The following is a 23,054-nucleotide window of genomic DNA, read 5'->3' as shown; positions in this document are numbered from 1 at the left end:
CACATGCTCGAGTGAGAAAACGCGCTGCGCTGACACACAGGTGTTGCAGAGACGCGCGCGCGCGCGTGTGTGTGTGTGTGTGTGTGCAAAGTGAAGTAACAGCACTTTGCGTTTTCTGTTCTTAAACCTGTCTCCCTCAACGAAATTTAAAGGAAGCATATGTCAAAATCATTTTGCTACCAGAAGATATCGGGGTACAGCTGCTGACCTGCAGTCGTTAATGCAGTGATGGACAGCTGCTTCCTCAGTCGACTGCTGTTTCTTTGGATTTCATGTGATTTCTCATTGTGGTGGTGATATTATGATAATAATAATAATTAATAATTGATTAAACGTAATTCCATTTTGTAATAGGCTATCATTTTCATCTAAGTTCCAAACTTCGCGAGGCAGACAACGACATTATGTGATCAAAAACACAATCCACTTGTTAAATGCTCCACCCAGTGCATTTAATTATAACTGCGAAAAAAATTTGAAGAAAAAAAGTATTAGTATTTTATTTTTTTAATAATAATTACAGAGCGAAAATTCGTATATTCGTGCACATCCCTAATAGAGATAGATCCCAAACTTGAAATGAAATGTTTGCACTTTCTGTCTTGTATTGTAGGCTACTTTATATGTGTTTTTCATGCCAACTATGTTAATAAAATTATCAAATGCATTCAGTGGCACTCATAATTTCTCTTATTTTCACTGGAAAAAATTTGGCTAGTGGAAATTCTAAATGGCTGCTAACTTTAGAAAGTTACCAGCCACATTGGCTGGTGATCAAAAAAGTTAATTTAGAACCCTGCCCACCACCCACAACTTCCTCAGATTCTGACGTGAGTGCTCAACTCGCGTTTGATTGCCGTCTGTATGTTTTATGTTTTCGTCATGGCCGAACCAACAGCTACAAGGAAGAAGGCAAAGGTTTTGTCAGAGGACACTAAAAGAAAAAGGCATAGTGACAAATGAAAAGCCAGGACGAGGATCACCATTGGTCCAGCGTTCGCTCGCTGGCGTGAGCTACAGGAGGAGGAGGGGTGCCCGACCGATGCTGACGCTTGCCTGCACGCAAATGCCGTTTCCAAGGTGACCCAGATAAATCATATAAGTAGTGTAGTATTTTCTGGTATGCCGGCCACAGCCGATGGTGTTATGAGTGTAATAAAATGCCCACAGCCCATTGTTCATTTCTACACACAAACACAGCCCGCCACAGTCAGGGCCGCATTAAGAGCTCACTGGGCCCCGGGGCTATGAGCTCTGCAGGGCCCCCCCACCACCACTTTAGGTCACCAACTACATGAGCTAAATGTTCTATCATTATACGAGTCGTTTTATTCATCTATGATATACTTCACAGTTAAGTTATATTACTTTTAATACGATTTTTTATCATATCAAAATTTTATGCCACTCAAATTTCATAATTCTTGTGACCAATTTCAATATCACAAAAAATAATAGTAGCTTAAGAAAAGAATCTCAAGCTTACTGATGACAAGAGTCACAAATAACAATAGAACAAAGGCACATAAGAAATCGACCTACTTGAAAAACTTAAAGCACTGAATAATATTATATTGTATAAAGTGATCAAATAAATAATACATAGTTTTCTCTATAAATTCAACATTCATTCTTATTTATTCTACAAAAGTGAATCACTCAAGGGCAGTAAATAACTTTATTTCTAATGTTTGATTAACATTATTGCAGAAATGGCGACAGCAGCTTTATTAGTAGCTACTGTCACTTTAAGACCTCAGGGTCGGAACTCAAGTGCGCTGTGCAAAACCGTCTCAAGTTCACCATGGTCTCAAAACCAAAATGAATTCTCTCCCGCTGCTTACTGTGCCTGAGCAGTTTAAAATAATTTGTATCCAAACCACAATGTTTAAAAAACGCGTTTAAATTATAAACTTGTATCATGATGGCGCAGGAAAATGTACATATTTCTACCGGATATATTATCGCCAGCCCTTTAGGCGAAAATAGAGTTTGATCAAACACAAAAAGCATCATACATCCATCAAGTTAATAATCAAACTTACCGAAAATTTTTGGGGTCGATGATGACGCATGTGTTTTAAGAATAGAATGAAGTGAAGAGTGGATGCGATTGATTGGTTGATGCGTATATTCTAATAAGGCGCAGGCAGCCATCTATAGGCCTACGTGCCAGTGGCGGATCTAGAAAATTTTATATGGGGGGGCAAAGGGGTGGCAAGAGGTCTTGGCAGGGTGGCAGGGGTAGACGGTACATGGGAATCCCTATATGTGAATTGCTTTAACAAAACAAACACAAAAACACATTTAATCGTTATTAAATGATTAACGTTATTGTTTAATCATGCCCTTACACACTACAAAGGTTTTTAGGAATGATTTATTAACAAATCCCTCTGAAAATATCTTCAGAATACTGCTAAGTGTATAACTGGAAAGTTTGGTGTACATAGGTGCTACACAGGCTGAGATGTTTGTACTGGAGAATGACAAAAAACTAATTTTGAGAAAACAGCATTTAAAGATTTGTAATGTAAAAATTCATACTTTTTTTAGTGGAAACAACTATTTACAGACACAATATCTTACCAAATCATTAGCAACAACAATACAAACCACCTAAATCACAGCATTTATGGCCTTCAACTTAACAGAAAAACGGTCAAAAACGCATATCTAAATGTCAGAGCACGTCACGTGATGCATCTGAACGAATCACGTTGTCAGAAATTGACATCAGCCAATGAGATTTCGGTTTTAGAGTTAAATGCCCATTGTACTTTCACGATTGGTTGCTGATTAAAAGGAAATGACCATATTTGGATACGACAACAATGTACAGGAGAGAGAGCTTTCCAACAGAGATGTATGTGATGACATTGACATGCAGCGATCGCGGAGCAACATGTTGATTTAGAACGACAACTTCTGTTGAATTTAGGAGAATACTGACGCAAATAGACAAAGTGTAGTAAAATAAAGTCCTAAATGTGTTTTTTTGGAAAAAAAATTTCACCACAAGTCTGAAAGAAGACATGTTATTGAAGACAAATAGCCCAAAATCTTCAAATTAACCAGTGAAAAAAACCCCGATGTTATTGTGTCTCGCCTTAAGCTGTTCTTGTCTTTACTAAAATCAAAATTAGGCTAATCAAAGGGAAGAGTGCTCTTACAAATCACGAGGGAGCGAATTGACCGCTGATTTTGGCTAACGTAATAGACGCGCTGTTTTTGCTGATGCTGAATCGTCTTTAGTATACAATACATTCATTACAAATGTAACTTTAAGTTAAACGTGTGTGTTTAAACTACACCTGGGGAAACTCACTTCACCTTCAGAGGCTCTGGGGAAGCTCACTCTCTCCAGTCGGGTTGCAGGGCCACCTCACCGCAGCAGACTCGCTGTGTGTGTGTGTGTGAGCCGCCAACGCCGCTCTGCACGTTTGAATCAGGGACGCAGGGGGGAGGGGCTAATAATATATTTAAAATTAAAAATTAAATTGTTCACTTTTGGTAAATGTATTGTTTAGTTCACTGTTTTAAAAAGCTTGTGGACATAGTGGCAGGTTGTTTTTACAAGTACAGTTTTTGGATCATCAAAGTTAGGGGGGCAGCAGGGGGGGCAAGGCTCTAGAGAGGGGGGGCACCTGCCTCCCCTTGCCCCCCTGTAGATCCGCCCCTGCTACGTGCAGCAGCAGGTAGATCGTTCACAAGTTAAATATAGAATAAATGTATTTGTTATATCAAATTAAAACGTGACGTTTCAATTCACCATTCCTTGTTTCATATCAACAGTAAGCTGCTCTGATCTCTCTCTCTCGTAGTCACTCGGTGTAACGTTAGTCTTTGCCCCGCGATGTATTTTTCACTGCGTGAGTGAGAACATGATGTGCGTGACTCGTGAGAGACGCCTGGCTTGTCACACTGTAACTAAAAAAGGCGGGTCTTTGCGAACGGTCACTATAATATTAATGATTCCATGATAATGCATGGAATATACGGCAAAGCACCACTAAATAACAGGGCTAATTTGTGGGGGGCGTTGCGTGGTAAGGCTTTGGCAATCAGATGGCTAGTATCTACTCCACAGCCAATCACGGGCCCCCTCCTTGTTCGGGCCCCGGGGCTTTAGCCCCGCCTAGCCCTATTGTTAATGCGGCCGTGGCCACAGTGCAGGGCTCGCACAAATAAAGTCGACTCATGTCAAATGTACATTAAATGTAGTGAACGTGCCCACGACTCAGTGCCCACAAACACTACACACAACATGTCCCACGGTTTCTGTAAAACGAAACCAACACACATAAGTTCCAGTCAGCTCAGGCCGACGGTGTTTTTAGTGCAGTAAATGTGCCCGCCGTCCCGCGCCCACATTCACTCACAGACATGTTAGCACTATAGCCCCACGGGGCTCGCCCCGCTCGCTCTCTCTCAGCAGCTGCTATAAGGGAATCGTGCGCGGCAAGGCTGCCCACCTCAAACACTGCAAGCACACACAATCTAAAGACACGGGAGGCTGACCCACTGTCTATGGGCTGACCGGTTGACTGTTTGTTGACTTTTGCGACAGTGCTGCGGAGCTTGTGGCCTCTAGGGACGCTAGACGTGAAAGTTACAGGTCGAGCGCCACTAGTGGCCAAAAGTTCCGCGGTGTGCCTTTAATAATTGCATGACTTTCTCAGTAATTCCTAAGACATCTCCTGATCTGCATGATACAAGAGATGTCTGCATGATACATGAGACAAGGACATTTCTTGGAAAATCTACAATACTGTATTTCAACACTGCATAACCATGGAGGTATGCTATTTTATCTTCTTTACAAAGACATGACATGAACTTGCAATTTAGGTCAAATTATTCTCTCACCTATCAGTTTTATGTTACAAAACACTCACTTTATTTAACTTTCTGAAAACCTTGACTTACAAAATGAAGCATTGGCTCTGTATCATCAGAGGTTTGTCTGCGGTGACCTTATTATATTATAAAATCCTTCTAAAGAACTGTGATAAAAAATAAGTCATGTGTAGCTTACTTCCTTATGCACATTTGTTGTGGGGCAGGAGAACAATTCAAAGCTGCTATCATAAGACCATTTTTCCCGAATCGAACCCATGATCTAGGTGTTGCACAAGGTGGCCGTTACACAAGCGCCAATAAAAAATTATCTGAAATAATTATAAATAATCTGTATTCATATGTATTAATCATGTTGATAACAACAATGTTGATATTTGTAAATAAAAAAAATATTGCATATTAATCATTTAAATTTCCTGCACCTGTAATAGACATCCAAATGAGGTCCAAAAAATGACCCATTTCAACGGTCAAATGTTGAACGTCAACATGACGTCCAAGTTGGGTACTGGTTGGACGACGAATAGATGTCCAGAATTGGTCATGGACCGACGGACCCAATATAGACATGATCTGCGCGTCTATCCGACGTCCAGTGTTTAGTGGGGAAGAACTGTAGTTCTGACAATAGTAGCACAAGAACAATAAAAAAAAATGTTGTCCCCTTCTGAGTTTTCCGATGTAGACCTTGTGTTTTATTAAAATTATTATTTATATTTTTAAAAAAGATGCACTGGAAATATGGCGCGAGCATGGTGATCTGCAATTTGTTAGTCTGGTTGTTTAATAAGAAAATAAATTCTGTGTGTTTTATTGTATAACAGTTTTAATAATATTAGTATGTATTTTGGGCTGGTATTTTTTTAAATGGCCGGGTTTTAAGCTGTAGTTGGGCTGCAAATCTTTAGTCCAATCTGGCAACACTGCCTAAGAGAGTTTGCTGGTCTTAGCTCTTCTTGGAAACAACTCCTTTCAGTTAGCTGTCAATATTACATACTGCACCTTTAAGTCTTTGTTTGCAAAGCTCAAACTTGCCGCTAACAAGGTCATGGGTTCAATTCCCAGGGAAAGAATAATAAAATGTTTACCTTGCAAATGGAAGTCGCTTTGGATAAAGTGTCTATTATTGTATATGCAAGACAGTCACAAACTAGGTTGGTTGAATTTGTTTACGATTAGTTATTCCTGAGACTTGATGATCGTAATAGCTGTCAACATCCCCAAAAGCCTTTTAAGAAATCTATCAGCGTAACATGAGACTGAATGCTCTAGCTGTCCCGTAGATTACCTGTTTGGAGAGCAGCCTATGGAAGAGCAGGAGATTCCCTGGGAAAGACGAAATAAGTTCAGGGAAGACTGGATTCCAGAAGTAATGCCTGAGCTGGAGGCCATGGTGAATGAAGAGCAAGAACTCACAGCGGGCACTGAAGACTTGCCAGCCATCTGGGTTACATCAGACAGACTTAAGCCTTGTGCTCCATCCTCCATTCAAATAAGTGTTAGCAGCAGCTAGCATGAAAACAAGACTCAGCATTTTTCATCTGAATACTCTCACTAGTGAGCACTGGTGATCTTTTTTTTTCTCATGAAATTGTTTGGTATAGTTTTCTGTCCTATAATGACATACTTTCTACTGAAAGGTGAAGTTGGCATATATATCAAATGAAATTTGAAATGAAGACAATAGTCACCAGCATGTGGTATTAGGGGGCGGGCAATGATCATTGTAGAGAGAGTTTGATTGGACAAAAATCTACATAGTGCAGGATGAGTCATCAATATTTTCCCTCTGTTTACCCCTCTGTCATTTTTAATGTTTATATCTGCTCAAAGTGAAATTTGTCAATATTTAAGAGGGCACTATCATATAGATGACCTTAAAGCAAACATGAACTAATAGTTACAGCAAAACCTTTTCCAATATTTTTGGCATGTTGCACTACATTTTATTATTCTCAATAGATGTTCTTACGCCCTTTTATCAGTTTAGACTGGCATGACTTCTGTTCTGTGTAAGCCTGGAAAGTAAATATTTTGCCTTTACAACATAACAGCATGTAACATTGTCAATGGGAGATTATCTATCAATAATCATACAAACTTACTCTGTGAGTGACATCTGTGATCTCTCTAATGGATTTTGTACTTTGGACACCAAGAATCCTTCACATATTTACAGACGACTGAGAGGGACACAGCAGTGTGTGCAGACTGTAAATTCACCATGTTCCATCCACAGAATATTGCTGCTTTCATAATACTCTTTGTCTCCATTTGTCAAGCTCAAGCTGGTGAGTGATCTTTGTCTTTCTTTGTTATAGTATGAGCTTTTCAATGTACTAAAGTTTATTGTGATTTAGCTCACTAAATATCAGAGTAAAACTTCATTTGATTTAATATATTAAAGCTGTATAGGAAAAACCTTCACATGGTGAAATACCTTATGGACAAAAAAGCTTTAAGTGATACAATGATACTCAGGTGGTCAACGGGCAGCGTCAGATACATCTAAGGTCACACTACAGCCGTGGCTGGTGGGGCTGGCAGCTGTTATTGGGTTCCTCTTTATCGTCTTCGTCCTCCTCATTGTGCAAAGACTCTTTTTCAAGAAAGACAAGTGAGTAGTGACCTGAAATGGTTCAGGAAAATATATACTGTACACGAGTCATGATGAAAAAAGCTACATAGATCATATAATACCTGAATCTTCTTTATATGTAACTTTTGACAATACATTCAATTTTGTTTCATTTAAAAGGAAATGCTTGATACTCATTTTAGAGGTTCAAAATGGCGATAATCTTCCGGCAGTTACAAATCATTTGTTTAGTTATTGAATAACATGATGGTGATGAGGAGTTTATGGTTTTTTAAATTATTTTATGACTTTACACTACTGTCAAGGCCACATTCAGACACCTGATAGACAAGACCAGCCAAGACACACCTAAAGCCATAATAAACGAATACATATCATTTGTAAACATTAATGTACAGCGTACATGTTGACTGTTTTTATTGTGTAGAATATATACACTCCTTTTCAAAAGTTTGGGGTCAGTAAGATTTTTTTTAAAAGAAATTAATACTTTTATTAAGCAAAGATGCATTCAATTGATCAAAAGTTACAGTAAAAACATGCTGTTCTTTTTAATTTTCTATTCAACAACAATTAAACAAGTATTAAGTTTCCACAAAATCATTAAGCAGCACAATGGTTTTCAAAATTTGACAATAATAAGAAATGTTTCTTGAGCACCAAATCAGTATTAGAATGATTTCTGAAGGATCATGTGACATTGAAGACTATAAATAATGCAGAAAATGCAGCTTTGCATCCCAGGAATGATTTACACATTCAAATTGATTAAAATAGAAAACAGTTCTTTTAAATGGTATATTTCACAATATCACTGTTTTTACTGTATTTATGATCAAATAAATGCAGCCTTGGTAAGAATAAGAGACTGCTTTCTATGGTGAATACATGATTTATAAATGATTAACTTAAACTTATCAATTTACCACCTCATCCAGTTTCTGAGTTAGTATGAGTTGTATTTATGATCAACTAGTCTCGGTGCAATGTGACTCTTTAAACAAAAAGCATTTCATTATTGTGTATCTCCCCTTGCAGAGACGAGTTTGAGGAAAAAGAGGAAAAGCATCAATTTTACGACAACCTCGCGGCTGATGTGGAGGCAAATGAGGAGACCAAGCAGACCAATTTCTGAGAAGAACCGATGATCACAGTCCTGCGGGACAAAATCTGTCAATCCCTGGAAAATTAAGCCATAACACTGTGAAGAGTAATTCTTACACAATTATGTAATATATCATATCATTGTAACTTAAACATTTTGTTTTTATGTCTTCGTAAGAGTTGTTCCTTACATCATCCACTAGATGGAGCAGCCTTCACATACTCCCAGCTTTAGCCTAAAGTTAAAATAAAAGGGTTAAAATAAAGTGGTGCCCTCTAGTCTTTTTCTGGGCATATTCCCAATGTAAGTTTTACTAGTATGGTGCAACTGTAACTGAAATACCTAAATTTAAACATTCATTAGAGTAGAGAAACCTTTGGAATTGAAGAGCAGATGCTCAGTGTGTCACATGGTGCACATAATGCTCCGATTAACTGGCTTTTGACTCATATGACAGTTCTGGGTTGGGCACGTATATATGCTTAAATGGACAAGGGTATGAGATCCATTACTCATTTTGAGTGGCAGTTTGGACATGTTAAATGCTTCCAGTGAAATGATGTAACACAGTTTTGCTTTTGGAACCATTTGCTTATCCCGGGGGATTATGCGATGAAAATATCATTTGCAGAAAAAATGACCAGGTGTTCAATTGTGTTAATGGTGGGGGACCATTATACTTGTGTTTAAAGTAGACCTTGGTCAGGCGTTGCCTAAATGAACAATCTGTGATTAGTAGATGTGTTAATTATTATGATGTAATAAACTACCTAAAATAATAACATATGCTTTTTATATGGATATGGTGACTCCTTTAATGCTTATGATGACATAAAAGGTAATCTTCAGGTTAAAGGGGAACTCTTGCAGTGAGTTTACACTAAAGGCGTATTTAATGTGAACTTTATCATAGCATTTTAATTAAGATTTAACTCTAAGTAGGCAGCTGATACTGTTGTCCTGAGCGTATTTCTCAAGGTTTCCCATACATGGGAAACAGTTTAGCAGAAACAGTGCTGATGAGTGACAGTAACTGAGCCTATACAGCCAGCAGCAATAAGTGAAGCTTTAAACCAGAGCGAGAGAGAAAGACAGACTTCAGTTCAGTCTCCTCTTTAAAGTCTCATTCTCATTTCACTGCTGCCTTGACATTTTTATTTCGTTGTTTTTATTCTGGCTCCTGAGCGACGTCATCTTTGCTCCACGCATTACTTGGGAGCCGGTGACTGATGAATTGTTCTTTCTTTTCTAGCATTCATTACTGCAAAGTTAAATGACAAAACCTCAAATAAAAACATTCTGGAAGCCAAAGGGTAAGAGATACTGATGAAACAACCTTCAGTGAATCAGTTGAGCTCTGCAGAACTGCTTTCAGTCGTTTTCTTTTTTCCTGAATCAATAAACCTAATTCAATATACACCACCCTTCAATAGTTTTAGGTCAGTAAGATTTTTAAAATGCCTTTGAAAGAGAGCTCTAATGCTCACCAAGGCTGCATTTTTTTTATCAAAAATACAGTAAAAACAACAATATTGTTCATATTTTTATATATGACCCTGTACATCAATGATTATTTTAATAGTTTTGTGTAAAAGTATAAAGTATGTAATTATTGCTTACAAACAGACAATGGTGCAAGCAACACCAAGGTCGGTTTGATTCCCATGGAATGCATGAACTGATAAAATAAACTATAGGCTATAGTGTGAATGCAAAGTTTCTTTGGACAAAAAACATCTGCCATATGCATAAAGGTAAAAATGTAATATACAATGTAAAAAACTCTCACATACACTTGTGCCTGCGAGAAGCAGGGGTCACGTTCATACTGCACAGGCACACTCTCAATCCCAGAGTCTCTGTATAGCGGAGTGACCTGATTGTGATCGTGTTGCAGAGAAGGGAGTCCTCGGGGAATGCAGTCCTTTGTTAAGACATCTGGAGCCCATTACTGCCGCATGCTTTTACAAGGCCTTCACATCGCGTACTGTAAATCGAGATATTAAACTCATAAGCACAGCTAGAGAGAAACCAAGGAGAGAGAAATCACTTTGAACCTTCAAGTCTAAATAGATATAATCAAAACAACCACAATTCCACCTTCTGCAGCTCTCAATGTGCAGAATAAAGAATAGACCACCCTCAGCCTGTACCTGTAATATCAATGCATGTTATAAGCCCAGATACCATTTAAAAACACTTGTTTTATTTTTTAAAATATTATAAATATAAATATATAAAAAATTAAATATAAAATTTTGGTTTGAGTAGACTGAGTAATAGTATTGATAATACATTTAAAATGAATATATTAATAATTCAATTGATTTATTTAAAAGCATATTCTGTAATAGAAAAGGATTTAATGAGTATGTGGACATATCCTGGAGTGATTCTCACATTGATAAATGCAGTAGAACAACATAAAAGAATAAACGCAGTAGATAACCATATTAAATGAAAATATTTTAGAAAATTTCTGAGCCAAAGAAATTATAATCTATATACATATGACCTAACCTTATTTTTCTTTTGAGAGCAAAGCGCGCAACCGTACTTTAGTTCTCGGAAGCATGGACAGCGTCTGGATGTTCGTTAAAAGTCTATCGCAACAAAGGTATTTCCAACATCTTGTTCTTTTTTTTACTTTTAACCAAAAAACAAAAAAGAAATTCACCGGGAGTATTGAATCACGCCCACACCAGCAAAAAGTTGCTGGCTGCAGTTCACTTAACAGCCACCGGTGTCACTAATAACAAGGGTTTCTGAATACTACATATAGCCCCTTTAAACTTTACTTTGCTATCAACTTCGTAAAACTGAATCGCCCTGTGGTACCTATTAACATGTTTACAATGATAGCATGTTTACAGAAAAGCACATTTGTTTTCCTCTATATATGTTTACACCCCTGACCTCAACTTTACCATAGTTTAGACTAGGCTCTGTGTTGGTGCGCATGGCAGTGTTGGTGTCCTCATCGTTCGGCCAACATCAGCTCAGCCTGTAATTAAAATGTTTCTTTAGAGACTCGTGAATCAAGCTAGGTTTCCTCTTGCCTGAGAGCTGCAGTTCAGGCAACTCCCGAGGCCATGCTGTTATCTTTGGAGTGGAGAACTGTAGTTTCAGACCGATCTGGGAGAAGTCTGGCCCAGGCTTTGGGGAGTTGGGCTGTTAGCGGCTCACTCTATGAGTAAAGGTCATAAAAAAGTGTCACACCGGGCACCACATCAAGGCTCTTTTGCTCTCAGTCACTTGCTTTTGAAGCTTTTTGTTTGTAGTATATGTTACATCATAGGCCGATATGCGACTGTCTTTATGAGTGAATCACTGATTCATTTACTCAACCGATTCACTGATTCATGCAGAACAAAACAATTGACTACTCTATTATTGAGTCATGGATTCATTCACTCAGCTGAATCATTCAAAAACGCTGATTCATTCATAAACATTGATTTGCATTCGTACTTTGGCGAGAAAAAATACAAAGTGTCTAAAATATAAGTTACTCGGTACCGAGTTCTGTTTATCAAACTGTTATAGAATATACAGTATATCACACACACACAATGTATATGAGTCAGATGTCTATGAGTTGGTTTTAGAACAAAATCATACAGGCTTGTCATTTGCTGTCCAAAAGCTAACGTTTCATTGAAATACTGAAGTTGAACAGGTACCTCTGGCTAGTGTCTGTTATGGAATTTGACTCCCATTCTGCAGTGAGCTCATGAGGGGCTCCTGGCGAGGTTCATGTGAAGCTTTCAACAAGTGCTATTGCACTCGTTCACCCCCTTCATATGTTTAAAGAAAAAAGGACCTTGAGCTGGCTTGTGCTATTTTGAACCATTAAAATGAAATAAAACTTGACTTCCTTTCCAGAGCTGAAATTATACTTTTCCAAAAGCGGCTCCAACAATCTTGTATCTGGGGTAAATGGATTGAGGGATGATTAGAGTCAGGTGTGTTACGCTCCTCAGCCAAGTTGAACTGAAAACAAACCTCAAACCGCAAGTGTTCAGTTTGCTCTTTCATTCTCTTTCTTCCAAGTCTCCTGTTTTATGCAGCTCGTACTCACAGAATTAAAACTGTCATTTAAAATGTTTGGTAATCCAAAGTTTGTTCTGCCTTGAAATGAGTCATCCTCTTCCTGCGTAACTGCCATTGAGTGTCGATTACAGTGACACAGTTTATTAAATAAGATTTAGCATGAAAAATATGTCTAATGCGAGTAGGCCTATGCTGATGTGTGAGTACTAATTTATCTTCAGTCACGTTTGACTCTTATATTCAGTTGAATTCAGTAGATTTCACCAAAATATAATACCCAAAATGTTACTCGCCACAAGACTCTTTTAATGCATCATTAGAGCGATATATAAGATGTCATGCCACGTCTTGGAAACATCTTTCCCTTTTCTGGCTCTGCAACGGTGATGGCGAAAGAGCTTCGGCTGAGCTAAAATTACCTTGTCCTCAGGCTGTATTCACCTGGGTCCACGTTGAGGGATGATCTACAAATGAACAGCGAATAGGTATACATCCAACACACACAAAGCAATGATAATACACCTCCAAAACACACCACTGATAATCAAGATCAATCTACATAAACATTCAAAACATGCCAAGAAACATTAGCAGACTGCGCGTCTAATCGGTTAGAAAAGAAAAACACAAAGTCACCTCATTTCTGAGTTGTAGCATAGCTTTGTTTATTTTTTATTTAATTTTAATTTTATTTATTTTTTTGCATAGGGAAACATACTCACTTCCAGTACTGTATTCTTTTTTTTTGCGAACAGCGATGGCTGAATACAATGTTATAATGAAATATTGTTAAAGCTGTAATTTCCCCCTCACACCAGTTCAAAAACACATGGCCAATTTAGTTTGTTGTGCATGAGAAAAACAAAAAGTCTTTTCTCATTCGTTTCAAAACCGACATACCGACTTTTGCTGATAGATTACAATTTAGCGAGGTTCTTGGAGAAACAAAGACAAATAACAAAAATCCGATGCTTTCCAAAAGAACATGGATGCATGTCATCATGCCAGTTGTGAATGTGTCTGAACTAAATGTCCACATGCCCCTTCCTGGTGTGAAGTGTGTTTATCTGTGCAGCAAGCAAGCGTTTAATGAGTAACTACTATGGTAATATTTGAAAAGAATAATGTGATTAAAAAAAAGAGGAAGGAAAAACTAACAAAAACCTTGAAATTTAACACTGCATTAGAATGCTCTCTGAAAAACATTTCAACCTTTGTCCTTTCAACTCAAAGCGTCCAAAGATAGAGAAAACAGCATGCTTAAAAACAAACAAAACAACAACAACAATAGAAATATTTATAGAAATTAAACCATAATTCATTGAACAGAATAAAACAAAACAATTGTTCTAATGGGGGAGAGGGCACCCTGAAATGTTGATGCGTGATTGTTTTGGGGGGGTCTCAAAAATTCAGGAGTAGGCGGTACGTCAGGGTGTTTTTTGGCAATTCATTTGTAAATGACTTATCAAAATATTGCATAAATTGCAAAGCCCCCAAATGGCTTTTCTCCCCTATGAACAGAGACATGACTAATGGGTATTCTTCACCCCGTTTGAGCCATTTTAACCTTAGGGCCAGATTTAGTAAAGCCCTTAGCACACGCTAACATTCTTAGCATCGTTAGACTGTACCAACCTTGAACATTAGTTAAGGTCAATATGTTGCAGCACTCGGAGGTTGTGTTATTGAGAGGCTTTGGAAAATCTGGCCCCTTGGTTGGACAACAGCGTACAAAAAGCGTTTGATAAACAAAAGCTGTATTTTATCAATCAAGGCCAACACTGCAGAGATGATGTCAGCAATACAGCGAAAACCCACATAACAGCTCATGGTTTACAAAGAACACATGGGTGAGGAAAAGAAACCAGAGAAAAACGATACATGACAGGCACTGTATGTTAAAATTGTGTTTTTAACCCATTTTGGCATTTATACCAATGTATATACCTTAGATTTGAATTGCTGGTTTGCTAGGAGTGAAAAAGGGAGCGTAGAAATAATTAGCCATTCTACAGTTAAGGATGGGTCTTCATTCATATTTATCTGCTATAGAACTGTACACGAGAAACTCAGACTAAAACCCTCCGTCACCCCCACAGCTCAATCAGAAACACGAGTATCTGAAACAATGTTGGAGAAGTTTGAATTGCATACTTTAAATGGGAAAATGTCAGTATAATCAATGACCTCACATGTCTTGAACAAATGTACTCTTGGGAGTGACAGTTTTAGACCTGGGCAAAGAAGAATTTAATAATGCTGCATTCATGTCATGTCAGAATTACAGCAATAATATACAATATATATACTACAGTTCAAAAGTTTGGGCTTGGTACGTTTTTGATTTAGGTATCTTTTAAATGCGACAAATACAGTAAAAACTGCTTTCTGTTTAATATAGTTTCAAATGTAATTTATTTATAATGGCAAAGCTGAATTTTCAGAAATCATTCAGTCAACTACATTTTTTTGTGGAAGCTGTGATAATTTTTTTTCAGGATTCTTTGATGAATAGAAAGTTTAAAAGAACAGCATTTATTTGAAATGTAAATCTTTTGAAAAATTATAAATGTTTTTACCGTCACTTTTGATCAGTTTAATGCATCTTTACGGCATAAATGTATTCATTTCTTTAAAAAATTCTTACTGACCCCAAACTTTTGAACAAGTGTGTGAACAATATAACTTTTGTTCTATATATATATATATATTGAAAGAGCAAAAAGAGGTGGGTTAATGTAGTGATTAAGTATTTTGTGAACATCTCATATTGAAATCTCATTATGCTAATTCTGACCAGATGTAAACGCAGCATTAGTTTCACTATACTACCGAGTACAATAATAGTAGGTTTAGCCTAGCTTGGATGGCTTTACACACATTGAAACTGTCCTTAATATTAGCAAGAACTTTCAGCACAAAGATTTCAGTAAAGCCAGGATTAGTTGCATAGATGCTGTACAATTTCCAGATCATTTAATAACCTTTAGTGTATTACTACTAGTCTGATTTCAAACCAAGAAGCTTGATCGAGCTGTTATTATGGGATCCAAACCAGTGCAGACAGACATAACTGCACATCATCCATTTCAGATTCACCAGTCACTGCCAGTATCAATCATGTCACATATCAATTCATCAGCTGACAAGAACTGTGACATGCATCCTGCCAACATTGAAAATGGAAGGAAGGAAAGAGTAGAAACTGCATTCCAGTGCCTCAGCCCTGAAGAGGATGTCCAGCCCTTACTGAGAGGAGACAAAACAAAGATCTGACCACATGTTCACGTTTCTATCTACCTCCACCGTGCAAAGCTCATGGTATTGCAAGGTTTACATTACGCAGACCGCAAAAGGAAACCGTAAGAGTGAAACACTCATGCATGTCTAATTCTCTCACGTATGCCTGAGTAGGGTCTCCTCGCTCACATCCTGTTTATGTCCGTGGGTGAACAGGGAAATTGGACCGGGGAAATTTACATTCTATTCAGCATAATTACATGTGTCAATGACTAATTAAAGTGCCTGGCCCTCGGAATTAAACAATCTTTTCAGCGACGCACATTCCAGGCATGAGTAGGTTGATCTTACAAAAACAGGGGAAGATCACACAGCGTAAACCCACATCCAACAGCTCTATGCTGAATCCAGGAAGGCACTCAGAAGAGTGAGGTCTAAAATCCTGCGAGTTATGCATGCTCCATAAAACTATCAATGGGTTGAAGTAAGCCATGCCACTGATTGTCCACAGGTGATTTAAGAAACTACTCTGCAAAAAAAAAAAAAAAAAATCTGTATTGTTATATATTTTTCAAGTAAAAAGGCCTAAACATCCTCTTTTTTTACAATATATTTATACTGTACACAACTATTCAAAAGTTTAAGGTCAGTAACATTTTTTATGTTTTTGAAAGAAGTATCTTATGCTCAACATGGCTGCATTTATTTAAACATATTCCTGTGATGGCAAAGCTGAATTTTCAGCATCATTATTCTTCAGTGTCACATGATCCTTTAGAAATCATTCTAACATACTGATTTGGTGCTCAAGAAACATTTTTTTCTTATTATCAATGTTGCAGCTCAATAGTTTTGTGGAAACTGCGATACTTTTTCTCAGGATTCTGTGATAAATGGATGCCGTTTCAAAAAATGTTTTTATGAAACATTTTTTTCCCTTTTGATCAATTTCATGCATCCTTGCTGAATACAAGTGGGTAAGACAAATTCACTTAATTCAAGATATTTTCTCTTAATATCTTATAGTCTTGATTCTCATGTAAATGTATTTTGTTTTAAGGATGTTTAGATCTTTAATGGAAAAACGCAAAGTACTGATTTCAAAAATGATTGTTGTAGCATCTTAAAAGGGTACATTTTTCACATAAATGACAACAGCTAAATAAAAGGGTGCCATTCAAGCAGCTCTATCTCTCTTTCATTTTTTTTATCATCATCACGGTACGTTATCAAGGCTGAGAAATATCCCCAGAGAAGCAAACCTTAAAAAGAAGTATTATTATTATTAATACCAGAATATCTAGTGCAAAGTAGAAGTACAGTAAAATGTGTTTAAAGATCTTGAAGCTTTTGCATGACAGAAGAGAAAAAATAAGAGCTGAGGTTTAAAATAAGTCTTGAATATAACAAAAAAAGGCAATGGAACCAGCATAAACAGGCTCGGTTTAAAATGACGACAAGTGATGCTGAATTTACTAAAGTTCGTATTTTGTGATCAAAATAACACTTGATAACTGTGAAAGGTGTGTGCTTATGGCGCTGACATTATATTCTCAACAGCAGATCCTTTAGAAGGAGCTTTCAAATTTTTTGTGTGGCTCGACCACAAGCTTATGACTACTAAATCCAAACAAACAAACAAACAAAAACATATTTTCTCTTACAAAAAGACATTTTTAATATACATTTCGCCTCATTCTACTGGAAATATGGTAAGCATTTATACACAAGATAACGGTGTTCAAAATGTAACATTTCAACAACAAGCATAAAAATGATAATCATCGCTCTATAAAAAGGGTTTCGAAATCAAACAGTAAGATAATGTTTCTTTTTAAATGCATCAGCTCTAATGCATTATTCACGTCATAGCAAGTTCAATCATCACCTGTGGCCACTTTAAAAAGCACACACTGGGGTAACAACCTGCTCTTGAAGTGTTTCGATCTCTCGGCCGTGTGTAGCCAATGTTAGCCAATACAAAAAGCAAACGAAGAAGACTCATGCGCACAGAGCTCACTACAGAGCCGCTGTGCTGGCGAAACCACCTTCAGACCCCTGTTCTACTGAGCCCATCATTGCACCCTGGCCAGAGGGTTGACAGCTTTAGAAAGATGAAAATGGAGCAGTGCAAATCTTCACGGGACAGGCGGCGGGCCATGCGAGTCTGTACCGGAGAGACGCCGTGAGAGCTTCAGCTCATTTAAAACGAACACAAGTTTGCCATTTTTGCTTCAATACGGTTTAGACTAAACAAAAAACAGCATGAAATAATTCCAACTGCACCCCACGCTTCGAGGCAGACCCCTGTCCCATCGCCTGTCCTGTTAAACACAAGAAAAATTGCTTGCTTAATGAAGCTAGCACTTCTGCAAAAGTTTGGATCAAGGTAAAGATGGAATGCCGTTTGGCTTCAGCACTCCGATTCGGCCAGGGTGGACAACGGCAGACTCAACAAATCATCCACGATCAAGATCTTACCACAGGCATCATGTAAACAAAATCTCTCGTTCTTTCTCGTTCGACTTAAACTTTTAAATAGCTACCAGCAAATCGTATTAGCTACCAGCGTTGCAATATCCATTGCAGAAACAATACTGTACACTGCATCACAAACTACAACATGGCCTCTCCTGACCCAGCTCCAGAAATACACAATATCTTCTCCTCCGCAATATACTCCCCTGACACTACATGCTACAAATTATAAATTATCTCCTACCATCTAATTTTATAAAAAGAAGAAAATCATCCTGGTGTATTCATTCATTTTCTAAGAAGACACAAAGTCAGCAGTTCTTGTGTCTGTATGTTGAACTGGACAAATACATTTCAGCTACTCTCTATGAATGCGTTCTACAATCAACACATGGACATATACAAGGGACTCGATTGGTAAAACAACTTAATCACTAATTAAAGAAATCATCAAACATTACTACATATTCTATTGCAGCCAGTGTTGTGAGCCCTCAAAAAGTGGTTAAATGGACAGTTCACATTTTGTCATTAGTTATTCGCCCTCATGTTTTTCTAAACCTGTATGACTTCATTTCTTTATTTCTGTGGAACTGAAAAAGGTTTTTTTTTACGCACATTGAAAAGTCAATGGGGTCCAAATCAACATTAGTCTCTCTGACTTTCATTGTGTGAACAAGCTTTTTCAAAATATCTTGTTTTGTGTGCATTGAAAAATGAAAGAAAGTCAAGAAACTACACGAGGGCGAATAAATAATGACTACATTTTTGTGTACTTCCTTTTGTGGTGAACTATCCTTTTAACAATGCGTAGGTTTTCAGAAATAATGAAATGTAAATTTGACCCTTTGACAAAAAGCTAAAATCATGCTGTGGGGATGTAAAGTCTTGTTGATTGCAAAATAATTTGCTAAGTGCTTAGTTGTAGAATTTAAAACTAATCAAAACTAGTTAATGGATTTATAGAGGATGGCTATCTAGTTTTAATCTCTGGCCTCTCCTCTTCACATCCATAATGGGTACAAACTCATTTAAATACATGATAACATACAATCTAAACAATTTAAGAGAAGCCTAACATGAAAGGGAATCAAAATATCAGCTCAGGGCTGATATGGAGAGAGCTGGTACCGCATCTTTCACAGATTGTGTTACTTTCTCATTATATGAAAAGTAGAGTGAAATAATGGTAACAAAATAATGCAAGGAAGATTTCATGCCAACTACGGTGCTTTTAAAAGAGGAAGAAGGTAAAAAAAAAAGCTTCTCTCACCCATCCAAAACTACAGCTATCAGGTAACCTGTTAGTCTTAATCTGATTACGACAGGCAATCAAACATGCAGCATTTTTTTCCTTGGTGACACCTGGTTACATTTGTAAAAAAAAAAAAAAAAAAAAAAAAAAAAAAATCAACTCCTTTGAAATTACGCATTATCGTTCTTAACTAAAGGCAAGGCACATAATATGTTTATAAAATATCGTGCAAAGTAGAAGAGGGATCATAGGATAAAAGTCAAAACCAATGTGGTACAAAGGTAAAATCCATCTGTGTCATTGGCTCTTTGCTCAAGGGGGGTCATTAAGGAGAAGTCGGGGAGCATTTAGCTTTAGAGCCAATACTAAGATTATCTGCCATGCGCCCATGTCAGCGATAAGGTGGTCGTTTGAGCTTAATTCTCATGATTTTTCTTTTGAAAGCACCATGCACAGTTATATATAACTCATATATAGAGATTTCCATATAATTTTCATATCAGCACCATTAAAACAAGTCATGTTGTATGTATTCTGGGTCTATGGTCAACTCAACAGAATGTCTATGCAAAGCCATTATAAAAGGTTAGCAAAAGCAACCAGAGTGTGTGGATATTATTTCATATCGGTGTGTGTGTTTGTAAGGGTACCTAGTTAATCTCTGATATGTGTTGATTTTGTCATGTTCCGGCAGAATATAAGGGTGTGTGTGTGTGTGTGTGTGTGTGTTTTGTTCAGCCATCTGCGTTTCCTGTGGCTAAGCGTTAGCCCATGCAGCTGATGAGGGGCTTGGGGGCTTGCTAGGCCCTTTAAAATATCTCTCTGGGCATAAAAACAACCCCTTGAACTTCTACAACAACAACCCACAGTAGATGAAGCAAAACATCCAAGTCTTTAAAAAAAGAGGAAGATTTTAAATGAAAATCTCGCAATGTCTCAGGCACTTTTCATGGCTTCTTGATTTGGGTTCGGTAGCGTTGTAGATTAAGCCCTGATGTTATTTCATTAGTACAAATCAACACATCCCAGAGTGCAGAATAACCCATTTCTGAGGCAACCGGCCAGAGACATGCTGGTCGTAGGCGTCCACCTCCCAATGAACTCTGGGAGCTTAGCCACTGACTGACCTCTTTGTATTGTCATCTTTGGGCATTACAGCCCGTCTCACGTCAAACATCCAAATCATTGACATTCCTACGGATTAAAGTGTATAATATGCTTCAAAATAAAAACAGTCATCGTTTTTTGAAATAGAAACATGGGGAAAAAGATAAGCCTGTTTTGTTTTCTTCTTAAACTATGGGAATTGTATAAAAGTAATCACATAAACATGGAGACATTTACATAGAAAATGTAGGATTGTTCTGATCAGCTTTTTAGCTTCTGGGAAACCAACCCTCATCTACCGTGAGATCAGAACATGACAAAAATAATAGATTCGCAGCATTCCGTATGATTAGGCCGAACAGGAATTTGCAAAAGAGGAAAATTAAAAATTCAAAGTAGTGCAATGCCTGTAATTTCCAATGAATTTAAACAAATTACACAGAGAGAAAACTTCTATCCTCTACACCCAATACTGTCTAAGTAATGACAGAACTATATTTCAACTCCCTTTGTCACTATGTGGAAAAATCCACGGATCTACATGAATCAAAAAACCCCTAATCTGTGAACTCACAGAGATGAATAAGGGACTACCAATGTTTATGACAAGGACAAACACACGGACGCACACGCGCACACACACACTTACAGCGGGTCCAGGGAATGAGGGGCTTTCATATTGCGAAGAGAGGAAGGTGCTAATTCACCCCTGCTATTCCCTGGCTCATCCTATGAAGGCTGTATTACAGCTCTCACACACCTCGTGTAGCCTTTAACAGTACATGCCATTGCCTCTATATAGGTGTGTTTACATGTAAGTGTGTGTGTGCATGTGTGTATACACGCTGACTGTGATGTATAATGTCACTGAGGTACCACTAATATTCCTCCGATGTACAAAAAACATGACGGGCTTCCACCAAAAAGTGGACTCCGTTACAAACGGTGGAGAATGTAATTTAGAAAACATCACCCTCTGAACGAAACCAAGGACGCAGAAACATGATTGTCAATAAACTGGATGAAAAGGAGCCTTTTTGTTTCTTTTTCCACAATGCTGTGTGAACGGAAGCATCAATGTTTCCTTTTCCATGTCGTGTTGCCTTTGCGCACTTAAAAAAAGAATAAAAATAGACCATGCTCACCTCCAAACCTGTGGCGAAATGCTAGCGGAAAAACCCTTTCCTTGAGGTTTCTCGTCCCTGTTCGTTAAGAAAATAAAGGATACTTATTTTGCATATAGGAGGAAGCAGCACCTGTAGCAGAAGGAGGGGGTTGAGGAGAGGCATTCCAAGAGGCAGGGAGTCAGGGTGGGCCTTTTCGACACTTCCAGCAATGTACGCCATAGTTCGGGCTGCCCTCCCAGAAAAAACATCCTCCTCTTTTGTCTTCTTTTCTGCCGTTCCATCTATGGCAATTCTCTCACGCTCTTCTCCATTTCCATTGTCTTTTTTTCAACAAAAAAAAGTGTATTGAAGCATCTTATACTGTACGTTGTTATGCATATATAAATATGTGTGCACATATATCTATACACACATATTGTGTATATATATATATGTGTGTGTGTGTGTGTGTGTGTGTGTGTGTATATATATACAAATACTGCATATATATCTGATTTTCCCTCTTGCATCTCGTTCACAACTTTTTTCTTGTAAATTCCACAAAAAAATTGATTTTTCAAATCCATGTCTGTGCCTCCTCGGGTTCGTCTGTGTGTGTGATAATCAGTTCCCCAGATACCAGGACTGCAAGAGAGAGAGAAAGAGAGAGAATCAAAATGACTAAGACATCTGTACAAGCACAAGTAACACAATAGGAGGAGTGCTATGGGATATCCACCTAAATCAGATAAAAACTCATCTGAACGTGACCGCAGTCTAGTTGAGATGGATCCATTTCATCAAAACTGAATGCACACTGTGATTTATATGGGTTTCTTCAACTATGGGCACTTTTGGCTCTCTTAAAAAACACTTTTCATACCAGTTGATTTATTTTTTCTACTAACAATGTCCAAAACAGGACAAACATTCATCAGAGGACAATTCTGGCATTTTTCTGAAACCTCAAACATTTTCACCACAATGTCATTTCCATCACATCTCAAATGATTGGTGTTGAATAGCATTCCGGTTGAAATTACACATTTTTCATGAACACATTTCATGTATCCAAATGCATTTGATAATATTATTTGATTAGAAATGATACACAATAAAAGTATTCTTTTCATGATTGATATGTACACTACTGTTCAAAAGACTGGGGTCAGTAAATTGATAAAAAAATGACAGAGAAGAATTAAGTACCTTTCTATTTCAAATAATTGCTGTTCCTTTCGACAT

At 37.6% G+C, this 23,054-nt stretch overlaps 2 protein-coding genes across 5 annotated transcripts in view; one reads left to right on the top strand and one right to left on the bottom strand.

Moving 5' to 3' along the window:
- smim24 (small integral membrane protein 24) overlaps nt 1-9,302 on the top strand; it is a 219,005-nt gene extending 209,703 nt beyond the window's left edge. The window contains exons 2-4 of the mRNA XM_056252393.1: nt 7,062-7,154; nt 7,345-7,480; nt 8,501-9,302. Of these exons, the coding sequence (XP_056108368.1) occupies nt 7,088-7,154; nt 7,345-7,480; nt 8,501-8,597 (300 nt within the window). The 5' untranslated portion in view covers nt 7,062-7,087 and the 3' untranslated portion in view covers nt 8,598-9,302. The remainder of the gene's footprint in view (nt 1-7,061; nt 7,155-7,344; nt 7,481-8,500) is intronic.
- Nucleotides 9,303-20,791: 11,489 nt separating this feature from the next.
- Nucleotides 20,792-23,054, bottom strand: part of nfic (nuclear factor I/C) — a 105,365-nt gene continuing 103,102 nt past the window's right edge. For all 4 annotated transcript variants that reach the window (XM_056252377.1, XM_056252375.1, XM_056252376.1 and 1 more), the window contains one exon: nt 20,792-22,454. In XM_056252377.1, coding sequence (XP_056108352.1) covers nt 22,434-22,454 — 21 coding nt within the window. In that variant the 3' untranslated portion in view covers nt 20,792-22,433. The remainder of the gene's footprint in view (nt 22,455-23,054) is intronic.

Source organism: Rhinichthys klamathensis, unplaced genomic scaffold (assembly GCF_029890125.1).
Source record: "Rhinichthys klamathensis goyatoka isolate OS25496 unplaced genomic scaffold, OSU_Roscu_1.1 h1tg000094l_1, whole genome shotgun sequence".
Classification (NCBI taxonomy): domain Eukaryota; kingdom Metazoa; phylum Chordata; class Actinopteri; order Cypriniformes; family Leuciscidae; genus Rhinichthys; species Rhinichthys klamathensis.
This window is presented reverse-complemented; position numbering and strand designations above follow the sequence as displayed.